The following is a 17,597-nucleotide window of genomic DNA, read 5'->3' on the forward strand; positions in this document are numbered from 1 at the left end:
GTGACATTTACGTCGTCGCGTCGATTCACGTCGATTCACGCTTCTTCCGAACCGACAAAAGCTTCTCCATCCATCGCGTCCCAGCAACGCGCAACTACGTCAACGATGTCCCGCACAAGGTTGATCTTTTTTCCAGTTACGTCGACGACGCTTCCAGCGACTCATCGCGATCGTTAATTTATAAAAATTTTGCGGTTTGACAGGATTCCTGTTTTTTGACTCGACTGTTATTCGCGTCGATTTATAACCTCCATTATATTCGCTTATTTTTACAGCGATTTGCAGCCCACGTTCCTTTATAACCTTGCGTTATTTTCGTCTTATTACATTGTTTCTCTCCTTCGTTATATTTTGTCTTTAATTTGGGCAAATTTTGCAGAAACGTTTGTTCTTGCGAGAAGCAAGTTTTTAACGAGTTCGTATTCGTTTTACGTGGAGTCGAAAGCGAAAGCGCTTCTATCTGGCGGATCGATCGCCACTCGTAGAAATCGCAAGAATTCGTTCGGTCGAAATAATAACAAAAATAGCAAATGAAAGTGAAAAGGCGAACAATTGGGCGAAAAATCGGACGAATCGTCGAGTTTTTCCACGACCAGGTCGTGCTACGTTCGAAATCGACGATATATCGCGCAAACACGATGTACGCAATCTGCTCGTGTTCGTCGATGTGTTCGGTCAAGAAATAATTTTTGCGCCAACAGTCACGATAACTAAACGCTCGGGATTAGTGTTTTCGCCCCCCCCCCCAAAAAAAAAAATCGTATTAAATAGAAATATTTTGCACGTACGAGCGTCGATTACGTAAAGACACGGAAACGAAGACAAGACAGCCAAGTATTATTTTCATAATATATGCGTCGTTAATCATGAATTCGAGGCGTACGAAAAATGTCAAAGACTGGCGATATTTTTCGCTGGAGCAGCAGGAGCAGGAGCAGGAGGAGCAGGAGGAGCAGGAGGAGCAGGAGGAAGAGGAGGAGAAGGAGGACGGGAGAAAAAGAGGAAAAGTCGACTGGACTTTCAAAGTCGAATTTCAACGAAACCTCTCGGAGCGATGTTCGTCGAAAACAGAGAGGACGACGAGGAATTTGAACGATCTTAAACGCGCACTCGACGCTCCGAAGACAATACGATCTTGTTAATCAAACAAAAGTCATCGTGCGCGAGTAATTTTTTCATGGCTGTTTCAACATTCGGCTTCGGAACGAGCGAGCGCAAACGCGAGAAACGGTGGTCCGCCGAGGACGAATTCTGTTCCCTATCGGAGTCGGATAAATTTGTAGGCGCGTGCTACGTTGCGGCGAAATTCGATGAAGTAACGAGCCGACCGAGACTTTACCTAATCGCGCCAATAAAATAAGAATGCTAATTGCGCGCAACCGGCGAACGTAAAATCTCGTGGAAGGAGCGTTAAACGCGCGCCCGAGACCGAGAGTGAAAGTTTTTGAAAGAAAACGAACCGCGATGGGCAGGGCGCGGGACAGGCGAAAGAACGAAGAAGCTCGCTCGTCCGATTCGGAGATTCTATCGCGGTTACGCGTACCCGCGTCCGTTCGACGAAGCGACATAAACCGAAAAGCGGAGCAACCGCGTATCGTGCGATGCTCGCAACTCGCGTAGGCGACCCGCTGGCATTAGAAAACCAGTCGTACCACGTATCTGCCGAGGTTTTGACTCCTTTTTCGTCGAGTCGCGTACTCGCCGATTCGCGATCTCGATTCGTCGTACCGCCGACGGAGTTGCCAGTGACGAACGAGCTCGTCGACCGTCTCCGACGATGCGTGGAACACAGCGAACAGGTAGTATTTCGACAAATTAGAGGCGACTGAACGAAGAAGGAGGTGCGCGGCGTGACGTCGGCGAGCTCGTACGAGTCGAGCGGAGAATTTTTAAATAAATCGACCGATTTTGAAAATTAATTCGACGAAAACGCTCCCCTCGTCCGTGACCCTAAGGAAGCACGAGGCGAGAAGAGGAAAAAGGCGGTACCGATAAAGGAGAACGGACAGAAAAATATCGCAGGTAGATGGAACATTTGCAACGAGGATTCGTCGGTACGTCCTAGGGATAATAGCTGGTGGAGACAAAACGCGTAGTAGGGTGGGGGGTGTGCTGGTGTGACTTCAAAGCCAACAACGATGACGATGCAGACCACGAGGACGGCTTGCTTTCCATTTGGATTCTGTGATTACTCCTCCTGTACGGCAGTCCTTTCCCGTTCGTCGTATCTCCATGGTCGGTGCTCTCATGCAAATAAATCGTGTGTTCCTTGCTGGAAACGCGTTGTCTCGCCGCGATCTCGTCCAACGTCGTTGATTCTCTCGAGCTTCGTTCAACGAGCGAGTCGCGTACAACCCTGTGTCGTATCGTCGATTCGAACGTAGTATCGAGACCGCAGCAACTCGACTTCGTCGCCACGAAGAAAATAATGCTGGTTCGCGCGATCGCCGATTTTTCTCGACAGTGAATTTCGATAATCCAAGTGTAAAAATTACGTCGCGAAGCATGGAGCGTGGCAAAATTTCCTCGTGCTCCTTCCTCTTCTTCTTCCTCTACTTTTCGTTCTTATTAACGACCTTTTGCGCGTCCGTCCGAGCGACCGCGCAAGACCCGGTCACCATGAGGCAGATACTTCCAGTGTACGCGATTATGGAGAACATCGATCTTCTGAATTCCAGCAGATGTCGGACGGAGATAGAAGAATTTCGTAACGCGGTGGACGAACGAGTAACTTGGGGTCTGAGAGGTTAACAGAACTTTTAAGATATTTCCGTGTAACAAAATCGCCATCGTCGTATATCACGTTCGCCGCTCTGTTTCGTAACGCGTCGTTTCTGTTGTTCGCATGCATGGAATGCGTTAACACCGCGGAAAATTCGACTCGGTAACAATAAAAACAAGGGTTGCGCAACCGCGAGAATTCTTCTCGGCGTGATTACATCGAGTTACATCGCATTACGCGGCGATTGTGTCAGATGCGTAATTTTTTGTCCAGCCAACCCCCGATCCCGAGACTTTCTTCGCGCGTTGCACAAGAAACTAGTTTCTTAGGTCGGAGCGCGTAAAAGCGGCGATCGTGATCGCTCTTGTTCCCCTTTTCCCCGTCCGATCAGATGCAACTGGCCGCGTTTAAACGCGAAACGCCGAACCATGCGCTCGATTTTACCGCCGTTTCCCGTTCTCTTATCGCCAAGCGTAGCACGAGCCGGCCCGATTATCGTATCATGTATTTTTCAAGCGATGGACACCAGTGGCGTGCCACCCAGAGGATTTCTCTATGGAAATAATCTTTGGTTAGGAGATCAAAAAGGTTGCTATATGCTCTCTGAAAATACCACGCTACCTCTCTCGGAGAAAACACGAAAGAACAATTCGATATACCGGAATCCGAACGAGGAGTTTCCACCTTTTCACCTTCGTTTCTTTGTTGGACGTATGTGGCACAATAGCACCGTGCAATATCATATAGAAACGGAAAAGGAAGTAAGCACGTGGATATCTTACAGTTTGTATCTATCTATAGCTCGAATCTATAGCTGCGACGATCGGAGTACGGAGTACGCGCAACGCGCGTTGCCGTACCGGCGATCGTTTACGTTCGCCCCGTTAAAATAATCCACCGGACATTTACATACGTTCTACGAGCTTTTATCGTCGTAACGGGCTATCGCGCGTTTCGCACATTTCACAGATTTCAGAGATTACGCTTTTTTAGAACATGATCACGCTTGGACTTTGTTTGCCGGCATCCTGCAGCAAACGCGATGTAGCCACGATGCTGGATAAAGTGTTCCACGACGAAACTCTTTTGATCGGAAAACTTTTTTCCACTGGCTTCAAATTGATCGAAGTCAACGATTTGGTGAACGATCGTCAATGGCTGCTCTCTGCGAAGATGATCTCCATCATGTATGTAAATTTCGAACGTACAACGAACGCCTAACTAACGCGATGGAAAATGTTTCGGACGAAGCTCGAACGCTTTCGAGGTGAAACCTAATTTCACGCGATTAGCGTTTTTTTTTCGTAGAGGACGGACGAAGGTCAAATTTCTTCTCTCGAGTAGAACCGCCTGTGTATTATTTCGCGCGTATCGACTCTTTCAAACGCTCCGCGTCGACGATCGTCGAGGTAAAAGTATTCGAAGGATTTGTCGTATATTTTTCGTTAAAGAGTAATCGATTGAAAAGTTTTCGACGCGCCAAAGTCGGAAATATCTTCGGGATTGTTGACTTTGTCGGTATCGAACCCCAATGTTTTCTTAAGCGGAATGTTCTAAAGAGTCGATACGTGATAATGGCTATAGCAATCGCTTAAGAAACAAAAGCCGCTTTCTTCTTTCTCTACGAAACTCGACAAATGCTCTTCTTTTTGTACGAGGCAAAGTTGATATTTCGAATATTCGCGTCGTGTATCTCACTCGTTGATTTCAAATACATTCGACGAATCGTCGATTCGTTTAACATCGTACGTTGATGCTTTTTCGCGTAGAAATTTGTTCGTTAGGAAAAAGGCTACCCGCGTCGAATCACGTCTCCCTCTGAAACCGTTCGACTTTCCTTTGAAACGTTTTTCGTTCGAATCGTTACTTGCGCGGCGATTCGAACGATCCCAGTCGCACGCACTGCCCTTTACTTTAAAACTTTGAAACTTTAAAACTTTGATTACAGGGGATTTTTGCTATTGTTAGTTGCTATCGCGATAGCAGCCACGCTGTACGATTTGTTCGTATACCGACGGGCAAAAGAACACAGGAAAAAGGAATTTCTTACCTTTGAAAATAACAATACGAGCGGTAAGCGATACGCGCATCGACGCTTGGTACTATTTAACGCGTAATTAATAATAAAAACAAAACGCTCGAGTAACCAATTCACGTAACGTACGATCAACTGTGAACAGAATTGAAGAGCGAAGCAGAAGAGAAATGCGATACCGATCACGAAGAACCGGTACTCTCAGAGTCGAAGCAGCAGAGTCGTCTCTTCCAGTATCTTCTCTGTTTTTCGCTTGCTTCCAATATACAGCAAATATTTCATCGCGAGAACAGCGAAGATAATACGCGCATGTTCCACGGCCTGAAATTCTTGGGAATGGTATGGATTATTACGGCGCACTCCGTCTTCTACTCGCTTCACACAATGAGTAAGAGATGAATTTTAATCGATTTTAATTTCGCCGATCCGATCCCATTCGATTTCCCATCTTTTTCACCTTTTCTTTCTTTCTTTTTGACGAAACGAATCGCCTACACAGGTAACAAAGTCGTTCTCTATACGATAACCGATACTATGCCCGCGCAAATCCTAAGCAACGCGACGTATTCCGTGGACACGTATTTCTTCATAAGTGGCTTTCTGTTAACGCATATATTTCTGAAGCAACGAGAAAAAGACAAGAGAATTCCGCCTATTACAGCAAGGACGAGTCAACTTATTAGAATGCTCGTGAAACGATACGTCAGGTATGGTATAGTGTTATAGATGCGCATCTGATTCGATCGACGAAATTTCAACGATAATGAAACGAACGTTACTTCGAAGGATTACGCCTGCATATTTCATCGTTATATTGATCGTGATACTGAATTTTGCCTGGCATGATCGGGTCTCGTTAGTTCTTCCTTTTGAGCAACCGAGTTCGAAATGCTCGAAATATTGGTGGACCAATATACTCTACATCAACAACTTCTACAATTGGGACGAGTTAGTACGTGTGATTATACTCGATAATTTACTAGACGATAAACGTCGTTTGCGTTACTAGAAAAGAATCATTTCAGAAAAAGTAATACTTTCAGTGCCTGACCTGGAGTTGGTACCTACCCAATGATATGCAGTTCTTCATATTTGGCAGTGTTCTCCTAATGTTATCCGTCACGTGAGCTTATAATTTGCTATTTCTAATCGTTCGCCGTCTAGTTTTATCCGATCGATAAACTTAATCGAAGGTTATTTTCAGACATTACAATATCGCCCTGGGAATAGGCGGTGTTACGCTGCTCTCGTCCATAGGATCAAGCCTTTACATAGCGTACACTCTCGATTACCAACCTTCGTAAGCAGAAAAATAATAAAGAAAAATAATACAAAATGTTTCCAACTTTATCTACCATAGGCAATGCATAGAACATGTACATTATACATATATTTACTTTCCTAGATTGGACGAACAATATAGGACGTTGACGTACCTTTATGTACGGCCTTGGATCAGAATACCGCCGTATCTCATAGGAATGATCACGTGCCAACTTCTTACAAAGTGGAATTACAAAGTGGATTTATCAAAAGTAACATATTCCGTTTCTACCAGTTTCTTCGTTATACGTACATTTCCGCGCATCGTTAAACCACACGATCGAATCTATGTTTCAGAGAAGCTTGATCATTGGTTCGACATTGGCTATTTTATGTAATTCTGTGATTCTATTCGGCACGGTGATCAGAGACATGCCCTTGAGCATATCCGTCCTTTATATAGGCTTGAGTAGAGCAGGCTGGGCCATGGGCATTGCCTGGCTCATAGTTACGTGCGCGACGAATCACGCCGGTAAATCCACGTTTCTTTAAATCGTCTTCTCTTCGCTGAACATACTACGTTTGTATCGCAATATTTTTTTACGCTTGCAGGTATGGTGAGGAAATTCTTGTCGCTAAATTTTTTCGTTCCTTTGAGTAGATTAACCTACTGTGCCTATCTCATAAATCCTATTCTTATACTTTCGTTACATTCGATACGTGTTTATCCCTTTATCGCCGATGAAATCGTGATTGTAAGTATAATGGAATAATTTCGTTCGAACAATTCCGGCGTAATTTTAATATGGCCTAATAACGTTTTCTCCTCTTTCAGGGTGCTTTGTCCCTTGCAATGGTTATCTGTACTTTTATCCTTTCGATTCTGATATCCGCAGTAGGAGAAGTGCCGTTTATATTGCTCCTTCGATTACACAATAATCCACAAGGAAGAAAGAAATGAGTGCACACTAATAAATGTCTCCGAGTCCTTTGATCGATAAACTAATGGAACGAAGTCTCACACGCATACACACACGAAACTTCCAAACATTCCACTTTATCACGATGTTGTCCCGGTTCGATGCAATAATTCATCGTTTCAGAAAACATTCGTAACTTTATTTACTATTTCGTAATACCTGGGAAGGCGAATTAATTTATAGAATCATTTGCGCAAAAGTTGTAAACGTTCTTCTTTATCAACGAGCATTTTGTACATAGCGATATGATTCGAGCGAAAAGACGAAGCTCATATACAAATAACTACAGATCACTGAAGAATGAGAAAGAATCTTTGCCGTGCTATGAGTGAACCGGCGAATGTATCCTAGGTGGTGCCGGCGACGTCATTGAACGATTTGCTCGACTAGCCTGTTCGCGACGACCTTCCTCCAGTTGCTTTTCCAGTTGTTCCTTCAAGACTAGTAGTTCTCTTGTTCGTTGATAAACAGGATCCTTCGAGAACACGGTGAAAAGAACGCGTAACCGATGATTTAAGTTCACCTATGGAAATTAAATCGCTAGGACGTTTTACATACCTGCTGTCGCATACTGGGATTCCATCTACAATACAGACTTTTCCACGGCTTGATATACCTCATACTAGCGATTGGCATTAGAACGAGCTGGTAATTAGGAGCAGCCCAGTACAAAGGATTTTGATACAAGGATAACTGACTATTCGTATACGACCATAACGAGACAGTTTTTTGTTTCACTTGTTCGTGAACTCGTTCGCGTTCGCTGTAGACGTATTTATAAACGGATAGTTATAACAGACACACAACGGCTTTACGGAAAATATTTCGCATACCTGCTAAATAGAAATGTGCCAAATCTACAAGAGTATAAATGATCGAGTATAGTGATTAGAAAGTGTTCGTTAAACTCGAATGCATTGGGAAACTGTCGACTTATTTGCCACACACAGTCCATAAACTGTAAAAATACTGGAGATCTATCCGCGTCGCTATGATGTTCGACACCATGACCGATCCTCTAAAATACATTATTAGAATTGTATATCATTTTCACTTCGACGTGCGTGATACCTAATTTAACTACGTATGCATCGTCGCATACCTGCTGAAATTTATGACCAAAACTTAGCCATTCCTTTTCTATAAGCACTTCAAAACCTTTGATGGTTCTGTAATACGGATCTAACATTAACATGGCGAGAGCCGTGAGCTGTAAAAAGTTATAAATATTAAGAATACATTAAGTTTTAAGCGCACTTCGTTGTTTCTTAATTACCTGTGCTGTTCTATCCCAACCGTCCGAACAGTGCACTAGTACCGAAGTTTTATGATTTTCAACTTTATCTACAATTCGTAGCGCTCCCGCAAGTACATATTTTATATGTTTCAACCAAACGGTAGATTCTATTCCTGATAGCCATCTGGCCTCGTCAATCGTTGGAAAGCATAATTCTAAATGATAATCGCTAATATCGATAATAATTTCTTATTGTCAACTTAATAAAATTATTAGCGACTAAAATTATATATCTACCTTTTAACTTTCTCAGGCTCTCTCTCATTACATGTATATTGTGAATATCAAGAAATACGAGCTCTGCATTTTGATAAGCGTCCTCGCTCTCGTAACCACCACCTTTAGCTTTGTTCGCAACTGCGTTAGGCATTGGTCTAGCGTCCATAATAAAAAGTTTGTGACTTTGCGCATTGGCATCCATTATTAGCTGAACGTATCGTTCGTCCTCGCGACTACGCTTGCCACCAACGCCTACCAACGGTTGAGCGCAACGAGTTATCGTTGCCTGACTCTCTGGATGGATCCACGATAATACCGGGAGCCTTCCTCTACTTCGAAAGGCTGCCGATGCTTGTAAATCTTCGTCGGTTGCTGCCGCAGGTACTGCCCATACGACTGGATAACTATCGCACACTGAATACGTATCGTTGATTTTCGATATCTTCCACATATCGTTGTTTACACCCTGAAAATAATCGTGACGTCAATACGTCTCCTGGTTATTAATTAACGTCATAACAATCTTTACCATTCGTTTTAATTCGGCTATAGGCTCGTAAACGTTCCATCCATTTTCAGGAAACGTCTCGGAATATTCGAACGCGAAAAGAGGTAATTTATGAGACAGAGGAAACGAATACTGTTGAAGTTTCTCAAAAACATCTCTCCTGGAATGATTCTCTTGCTTGTGAGCGAATCTAAGATTTCGCATGTCTTTACAGAACACTTCGATGCCATAGGAGTTTTCGCCTTTGCTAGAAGCGCCACCGACTTTCTCTATTCTACTAACAACCCCTAGTGGTACCTCGACTACGTAAGGTGTCTCGCGGTCTACACTCCGAAAATGAAGCTTGTAATTTGTAATGCTAAGAATTCCTCTGACTGGCCCTGAGTAAGGACATACGTAAGTTACTTCGTGAGCAATGCCTTGTACACGCTCTCCGTTTAAAAGAGGTGGACCTGTTTCACCACCGGATAAATTCTGTAAAAGAAGAACAAATATGTTGACAGGGCAAACGTTAAATAATTAAACGAACATCTGCTACTTTAGCTAGGTATGTATGTAATATATATATATATATATATATATACTGAAAAAGTAAAAGTGACGAAACAGAATTTCTCAACAAGAGATGAAACGTACCAAACGAATGAAATCAAAAACATATTGTCTGGAAAAAAAAAACAAATTCTGATAACATGTAAATGCTCGAGAAATTAGGAAGCTACATTAACTCTAATCATCTATATAGAACTCACTTTTACTTGATTGTCTTTTCTAGCTTCTAAAGCAGAGACAATATTATTATCTGTCGAAGTAGAGCTTGAGGAAAAACTTTTGGAATGTGACGCTTTATCCCAGCTTTCCTAGAGAAGTTCAATGCTTGCATACAGTTGGATATAATTAAGTCTAATTTAAAAACCTGTACTATTGATTAAACCAAAGTATATTACCGATTCTTGACCCATCTTAGAATTAAGAGAGCTACTCTTGCTATCTGAATTGAGGGAATCGGAGCTGGCATTTTTAGAATTGTTTTGCTCGATATTCAAAAGCTCGGCGCTACCTCTCTTCTCCATATTTCCAACTTGTACAGTTTCTTATATTTTCACATCTGGTAAAATATTCATTACATAATTCCACTTACTACATTTTTTTTTAAAATGACACCTTCAAAGACAAAGTATTAAATTTTATTACATATTTATAAGGTATTAAATCGTTTGTTTAAAATTTTTGTTTACATCAACAAATTAAATAATAAATATTTAGAAAAAGTACTTGCTGCGATAGTAATCAAATAATAAATCGTACAACATTTATAAGACAAAATATAATGTATAAGGAACACTAGAGTCACACATCTTCGTCCAAATCACTTAACCTCAAAATCCTGAAAACCTTATCGCTCGAGTCACTGTAAATATAAATTTCTCTAAACATAATTGCACAGAGATAACATTTGAGTATTTACGTAGAACGTAAATTTTAAATACAAAATAAATTCTAACACTGATGTAAACAAAATTTTCTATATTTTATGCCACACCCAGAAGGGTTATAATTATAATTTTTATACATAACAGGATACACTGATCTCACTATTGTTTATATATAAACAGTAATCCCCCAAAACACTAACCTCGTTCATAACGTATTGTACGAAGTATTCTATTATGCTCGATCCTTTCAGTGTAACTCGTGTTTGACAGATATACTTCACTTCAGTTTGGAAACTGAAATATGTTTTTATATAGAAAAGCGCAGGACTGACGTACTTAATATACTTCGCACTACGCTCACTTTAGCGCTGATGACACAACATTATCAGCCAAGTCGTGGCCGATATTATCGGCTATGGCTAAAACATGGTAAATTCTTTCTAAAACGCCTGAAAGTGCGATACAATAAAGAAAAGTAAGCTTCTTATTTTGTATTTTCCAATATCAACCCGATGTACATACTTTACGCGCTATCCACTAATTACTATACTTACGAAGGTACATAAAATATATTGATTCCACACGAAATTGTTCCCGGATTAAATCGCGATCAAAAGTGCTTTCGAAAGGTACTGTTTGATTCACAAAGCCAAAAAAAGAAATTACATTACAAAGCACTCGAATGAAAATTTGAACATTTGAATTTGTTTAAATTTAAATTCAATTACAATTTAAATGCACTTCAATTTAACATTCGGACATTACTTTTACGATACCTTTCCCGTACAAGACAGCCAAATTAAAAAGAAAAAGATATTACGTCAAACCATAAACTTTAGGCTACGATCGACGAACTACATAATTAAAATTTGTATGCACGCTTATCGCTTAAATTTGATTTTTTTAAATGGATGCTGAAATCAGATTAAAATTACATGCTGCAAAATAAATGCATCTAGATTCGTATCGTAGCATAGATATTTCTGGATAATTAAATCTTGTTAGTCGGATGTTTAATCGAACTGTACGTAAACTGCTTGCCACTCTCCTTAGAGGAGTTAAAAATCGTAGATTGCATTTTATACAAGAATTTATATATATCGATCAACGCATATAACTTCATCCTTCTTCCCTCTTCCCCCTTATTTTGACGATAAGTTTGTAAAGTTTTTGCGTAAGAAGCGTTCAAAGTCGCGTAATATTTAAGCGACAGCCTTGATCCGTTTAGGTATACTTAATTAGTAAAATATATATTCTGGGTTTTCTCAAATGATATCAAAATCTTTCGAATAGGTTCTACGTTAATTATTGGGGAAAATTACGAATTTATTTATAAAAAAAAAAAAATTGCTCAACGGAACAAAATATAGTTGTCAGTGTTCGACGGTGATGCAGCGATTTCGATTAAGTGTATTTCACAATATAGAGCATATTTGTAACATGAAATATAAAACTCTCATCATCAACTATATATATCGTTAACTTTAAACATGGTCAACATATAAATATACAATCATCACGGTAAGTTAAATGTATCCATACAATACATACAATGAATCTATACACGGTACAAGTAAGACCCTACATCTGCTGCTCCTCCCATTTTCTATATTCTGCTTTTCTCCTGTCAGCTCAGATACATACATAAATGCATACACACGTATATGCGAAGTATATATATCTCGGAATACGTTGCTAATACACAATTATACAAAACGCTATAGCGAAATTCGCGATCGCGCGTGTTATTCTTCTATATTTTTTTTTTTTCATTTTGTTTCTCTTTTTCCCTTATAGAAATTTACATTTACCAATGGTACGTAGACATGCTACCGATAAAAAAAAAAAAGAAACAAGATAAACGAAAATATATATATATATGTATATATATACATATAATGTACACATATATAATATACATATATATATTGTATATACATCGAAAAAGTTTCATTTACATGAATTACAAAGAACGGAGTATTGGTTCAACGGATAATGTCTCTCTCTCTCTCTCTCTCTCTCTCTCTCTCTCTCTCTCTCTCTCTCACTCTCTCACTCCCTCTCACAATTTTTCTCATGACATTTAGATTGCTTATTACATGTATAGTAGCATTTTGGCACTTATAGAGAAGAATTTTGTAGACTGTAGATTTTACGCGGAGACGGTGCTATATCTTGTTTGTTTTCTTCTTTAAATGGATCGCAGAATGATTTAGGCCAATACCGAAGTATTTTGCACTCGTGTTTTGTCTGTTGGGTGGTTGCTGTTTGCTGAACATCCGCCAATGGCAACGAAAAAATGTGTACGATATCTTTAGGAACATGCAGAGAAACATCCGTGGTATCTTCTCCGTCTGTTGGTCAGTCTCCAGCCTCGACGGGCTCTCTCTCCTCTACTATTCAGGCGAATAAAGTCATCTCGACGAAGAACCCGAGAGATCCTCGTAGAGTCCTGCTCGTCGTTTTCTCTCTTGATTCGCAAAGTGTGTCTGTGTAGGTGTGTGTGTTGTGTCAGTCTTATCTGGTAGTGTACTGCCAGTCCGGTCACGTCATTTGGGCGGCGTTGAAGCCTCGTTTCCTCGACGTGGTGAAGTGTTGCGGGTTGCTGATCTGATATTGTTGCACGTATGGATTGTTCCTGAGGACATTACCACCAGGCGAACCGGCCGAATATTGCGAAGGTACCGTGATTATCCCGGTTTGTTGCAAATACTGTTCGCGATAGAGCGCCTGTTGCGTCACGTATTCTCCGTTCACAGGATTCTGAGCACCGTAATGAACCTTCACGGTCTTCGCGGATGTCTGATTAGCGTTGCATTCCTTATAACTATCGGGATAACGCAGACCGGTTGGAGAGGATCCAGGCGGCGTGACATTTTTTAAGCTCTGGGTCGGACTCTGGGTGATCGACTCTAACACGTGCCTCGGCATACTTGGCGATGGGCAGTGAGTATCTTGGAGACCGTCTACGCGATTCGCGTTTCTCATGTAAATAGGTGCGCTCTCCGGTCTACCGCCGACTATATTCCTCATTCCTTCTCTGTCTTTCGCGCTTAGACTCTGCCGGGACGCGTTCAACCCTGAGCCACGGTTCTTCATCGCGGACGGGGACGCGTTGTTCAGATCGGACACACTCGACCAGGTTACGCTCGCTAGTTCCCATTGACGAAGAAGATTGGACACTCGTTCAGCTCTGGCTGTCGTGTCCAAACTTTCGTCGTAATCTGGTCCCTGAAAATATAAACGCATAATATTATACAGGATACAATTACACGAGAACCATATCTCAGTCTCAGTTCTAGAAATCAGGATCACGTTAGGATCATCAGGAGCAACCAGTACACGAAAAGGAATCAAGCGAGAAGGAACGAGCATCTTCGAGGCAAACGCATGAGCATTAAATATACAGCCGATGAAATACCGAACAAATTCGTATGCCACGATCGATAAAACATTCGACGGACTGACCAACGCGGCACACGAATTAATATTATTATTGCGACGAGGTCACCGCAAGGTCTACGAAGCCTTAAGGGAACGTTTACTCTACGTGCCCTGATTCCAATACGTATGTATCGACACGATAGGGAATACACCGTGTAATTTCAGGCTGATCCTGATCGTTTTTTAAGTCGAAATTTTCATCGCGTCGTGCATTTTCTCTTTTTTTTTTTTTTTTTGGACGTTACATAAAAACCAGCCGACGAAAAGTATATTCGAGCGTTGCGCAATGTTAGAACTCTCGAAGGAGCAACTTACATTCTCGATTTTCTCGTCAAGCATCTTGAAGAAGTCGAGTTGGCTGGTGGATATCTCTCTGTAAAGTTGAAAAATGATTAATTCGTAAGTTATTCCGCGGTCATTTTAAAACGATACTATATGTTTCGTTTGTAGCGACAATTTAGCAAGTACACGAATAATATATTACGCGATCGACAGAAATTGGAGTATATACGGGCGAATCTATCGAAACGTACGCTTGTTGCAACAGAGGACCGCTCCCAGGTGCGTTCGGCTTCTTCTTGGCTTGGCTCTTGACCTCGCCAGAACCATTTTGTTCCTCGTTTCTGTTCACCTCGACCCCATTGTTATTCGTTTTGTTGTTCTTCGTGCTACCGTTACCATTTTTCTGTTCCACAGATGCAGAACCTGCAACATGCGAATCGTAAAAACGATAAACTTCAAATTCACAAAGACCCTGAAACCTAACGTAACGTAGTATAAGTTTGAAAAATCTCGTTACGATCGCAATTCTTATCTTCTCTAACGCAAGCAAAATTCAGAAAAAAGCAGCGAATTATCAACTCTGTTACCATATGCTCAAAGAATCGCCGACATAGCGATAACGAAAAGTCGCCGATATAAAGTTCGCCTCGGAGTTTCTATTTTTCTTTTCCACTCCGGAGAAAATCGTAAACTCGCTCGTCAGACTGTTAACCCTCTGCAGAACCATCAAAGCTGCCTGTAACTTTCGTTTCTCTTTAGTTGTTTAACGCGGGTGGAAGGAAGCCTTTTGTCAAAATGAACAGGCTCTTATTGAGAACACTTCGACCATAATATAACTTATGCGTAGCATAACGTACGTTAGAAATTCTGTTTGAAACGGTAGTCGCGTCGTGTCTGCTATCCGATTCCATCGAATAGCTCGTGTCATCTGTTCGGGGCATCGCGGTAAAAGCAGGCGAGAAACTAGCCACGTATTCGATGCGAAACGATAGAAACGATAGAGGAGAGAAGCTGTCTGTTAAACACGCGAGGGCGAAATTATCGTTTAAAGTGCGAGTCGAAGGAACCGTATCGAGCCGCTTGCCGTGCCTTTTTCTACCGCGAACAAGCGCGTAAGAACGTAGAGAAAGGAAACGAAGGGAAGGAAAAGGAAATGCTAGAAAAAGCAGAAGGAGAGATGGAATGTCGCGTAATGGGCCAATAATGGGGAGAAACCAGTGCCAAATGAAAACGGTACGACGCTAAAGCGAGACTATTTCTCGAATCTACGCAGAGCGGGGCGTTGAAAAAGAAACGACATGAAACGCATATAAAAGATGCGAACGAAGTGCAAGGGTCAAGATTGCGCTCGTAAACACGTTTAATCTTATCTCGGGCAGGCTTGACACTCTTAAGGGCTGTCGCGATTGGGAATCGGTCCAAACGGAATATTCGATTAAAATAGACCTGGCCGTCAGTTATAAATGAACAGCTGAAAAGTAAGTGACGCGCATCAACCCGTTACGCCTCTCGGTGCGGCTTTCAGCGACACACATACGTATATGGGGAGGCAGCGCGATACATTCACGAATTACGTTTCAATAACGGAGTGGTAACAGCTTTTCGAAGCTTGGCTGGAAAGCTTGAAAAATGGAACGCGGTTAATTAGAAAATTACTGCTCCAGACCGTTAGATCGTCCGACGCTTCGTTACCGCGTAATTTGTCGGAAGACAAATAGTTTGTACAATTAGAGTTCACGCAATGGGAGGCCGCGTTTAGGTAAACGAATTCATGCGCCAGAAGTTTATTTGATTCAACACCGACTAAAATTTCGTTCAAATAAATGGAGTCTCGTTCGATGCCTCTCTCGTTGCGTGTCCGTCGATAACTCGACGCGAACCATCAAATTTGGTTCGCGTTAAGCTTTCCGAGTAAATTAACTGGTTCCAGGCATCCCGCTCAATTAACCGCGCATTATCGTATAAACGACAGAACAGCGAGCATCGATCCGCGGAAACTTGACCTTAGAGTGGCAGCCTCGGTGTACTAAATATCTCGTGTACTCGGCATAACATGCGAGTTACTCAACGCGCGTAGATAAAACAACGAAAACAAGGCGAGATAAGGCTATTGGCGCCAAGGAGCGAGTTCGGCGCCGATCTATCCGACAAAAAGAGATTCTTCGTATTATTATTATAGCGAGCCGATTGTACGAACGCTCTCGTCGACATTGAATTCGACGATCGACGGAGGAGCGCCAAATGTCTGCTCTCCGGAACTCGATCGACCATCGGCGAATCGGGGCGAGTTTCGACCCGGTTTAGCGGCGATCGTTATTTTGAATTGTAAAGCGAGTATCGTAAGCGGAAACGGATGACGGATCGTCTCGCGAAGGCGATCGGCACGCACACGCACGCGCGCTTGCACATGTGGTCCATTCATTGGCACGCGAGGCGACCAGAGACGGGGCGCGAAACAGAGCAAAAGGAGAATGAACTCGGATTACAATGAAACGCAAATAAACCCGAGACACGCAGAGAGCCACGGACGAGCAGTGGCGCTCTCTTTGCACGTGTGTAGGTCAGTAGGTGGGTCCTCGGCTGACTGCGCTCGCCGTTATCGTCGTCATCGTCAGGCTGAAAGCACGCGCCTATCGCGATTATCCGATCGCATATTCGACGGTTGTTTCGCGATACTTTGACGATACCCACGCGTCAACCTCTACGACCCATCCATGTGTTCACCCGTGTACCACCTTTGACTCTTTACCCGTGATATTCTTTAAGAAAGAAAGGTGCTCACCGTGTGCGACGATGCAAACAATTATACGAGAGATACGTACAACAGCGTCAGGTTTTTTAAACGATCCGATTCTCCTGAATTATCAGAGAAGCGTGAAAATTTTATAACGCAAAACGGTGCTCGTTGCAAGAATTACGAAAAGATTTAGAATTATCGATCAACTTCTTAACGCACGAATTTCCCTCGATTTATTAGCGGCGGTCTAACTAGATCTTTACAATGGCGCGCACTCTAAACGGATACGCTATATATCTTGCATAAATAGATTTAGCATCTATACGAGATATCGAAATAGTCGACTAAATTGTAACTTATGGCGGTGTATGATCGTATTTTGCATACGTAGCGTCAGCGAACACTTGAAATTAACTTGACCAGCTTAGGTAGTTTGTAAAAAATCGTATGCATCTGCGAAATATAAAGACCTCTGCCGCTTCGAATCGTCTCGAACGTCGTTTATTATTCTTTCCACAATGTATACATACTCAGCGAGTCTTGAAATACGTGGAGGAAATTTTGCCAAAGGATATCGCTCGAGAGAGGTGGTTGGTTGAACCTTGACGGTTCAATGAATTTCGGCTTGTGCAGGTTCCTCGCTCCAAATATAGAAGACCGTGGTATCAGTTAAT

The 17,597-nt window shown here is 42.1% G+C and overlaps 3 protein-coding genes across 9 annotated transcripts in view; 1 reads left to right on the forward strand and 2 right to left on the reverse strand.

Annotated features, from left to right (window-relative positions):
• Nucleotides 1-7,261, forward strand: part of LOC117205905 — a 67,635-nt gene extending 60,374 nt beyond the window's left edge. Inside the window, exons 10-22 of the mRNA XM_033444739.1 lie at nt 2,399-2,746; nt 3,239-3,483; nt 3,716-3,909; nt 4,671-4,795; nt 4,903-5,145; nt 5,257-5,464; nt 5,544-5,709; nt 5,801-5,880; nt 5,962-6,057; nt 6,163-6,292; nt 6,378-6,552; nt 6,633-6,775; nt 6,856-7,261. Of these exons, the coding sequence (XP_033300630.1) occupies nt 2,399-2,746; nt 3,239-3,483; nt 3,716-3,909; nt 4,671-4,795; nt 4,903-5,145; nt 5,257-5,464; nt 5,544-5,709; nt 5,801-5,880; nt 5,962-6,057; nt 6,163-6,292; nt 6,378-6,552; nt 6,633-6,775; nt 6,856-6,981 (2,279 nt within the window). The 3' untranslated portion in view covers nt 6,982-7,261. The remainder of the gene's footprint in view (nt 1-2,398; nt 2,747-3,238; nt 3,484-3,715; nt 3,910-4,670; nt 4,796-4,902; nt 5,146-5,256; nt 5,465-5,543; nt 5,710-5,800; nt 5,881-5,961; nt 6,058-6,162; nt 6,293-6,377; nt 6,553-6,632; nt 6,776-6,855) is intronic.
• LOC117205910 (myotubularin-related protein 2) lies at nt 7,196-11,116 on the reverse strand. 5 transcript variants are annotated; one of them, XM_033444746.1, is made up of 10 exons: nt 10,661-11,116; nt 9,972-10,188; nt 9,777-9,884; nt 9,046-9,498; nt 8,535-8,982; nt 8,277-8,452; nt 8,103-8,210; nt 7,834-8,018; nt 7,559-7,763; nt 7,196-7,475 (listed from the first exon to the last, which is right to left on the reverse strand). In XM_033444746.1, exons 2-10 carry the CDS (start codon nt 10,095-10,097, stop codon nt 7,323-7,325), a joined length of 1,962 nt encoding a protein of 653 aa, XP_033300637.1. In that variant the 5' UTR covers nt 10,098-10,188; nt 10,661-11,116; the 3' UTR covers nt 7,196-7,322. The 5 variants fall into 5 exon arrangements, with proteins under 5 accessions (XP_033300637.1, XP_033300636.1, XP_033300639.1 ...); XM_033444745.1 differs by having other exon boundaries at nt 7,199-7,475; nt 9,972-10,132; XM_033444748.1 differs by lacking the exon at nt 9,777-9,884 and having other exon boundaries at nt 7,199-7,475; nt 9,972-10,132.
• A 652-nt stretch (nt 11,117-11,768) lies between these two features.
• Nucleotides 11,769-17,597, reverse strand: part of LOC117205911 — a 33,981-nt gene continuing 28,152 nt past the window's right edge. For all 3 annotated transcript variants that reach the window (XM_033444751.1, XM_033444752.1, XM_033444753.1), the window contains 3 exons: nt 14,438-14,609; nt 14,220-14,277; nt 11,769-13,691 (listed from right to left, as the gene is read on the reverse strand). In XM_033444751.1, the coding sequence (XP_033300642.1) occupies nt 13,005-13,691; nt 14,220-14,277; nt 14,438-14,609 (917 nt within the window). In that variant the 3' untranslated portion in view covers nt 11,769-13,004. The remainder of the gene's footprint in view (nt 13,692-14,219; nt 14,278-14,437; nt 14,610-17,597) is intronic.

This window comes from Bombus bifarius, unplaced genomic scaffold (genome assembly GCF_011952205.1).
Source record: "Bombus bifarius isolate JDL3187 unplaced genomic scaffold, Bbif_JDL3187 scf7180000007996, whole genome shotgun sequence".
Classification (NCBI taxonomy): domain Eukaryota; kingdom Metazoa; phylum Arthropoda; class Insecta; order Hymenoptera; family Apidae; genus Bombus; species Bombus bifarius.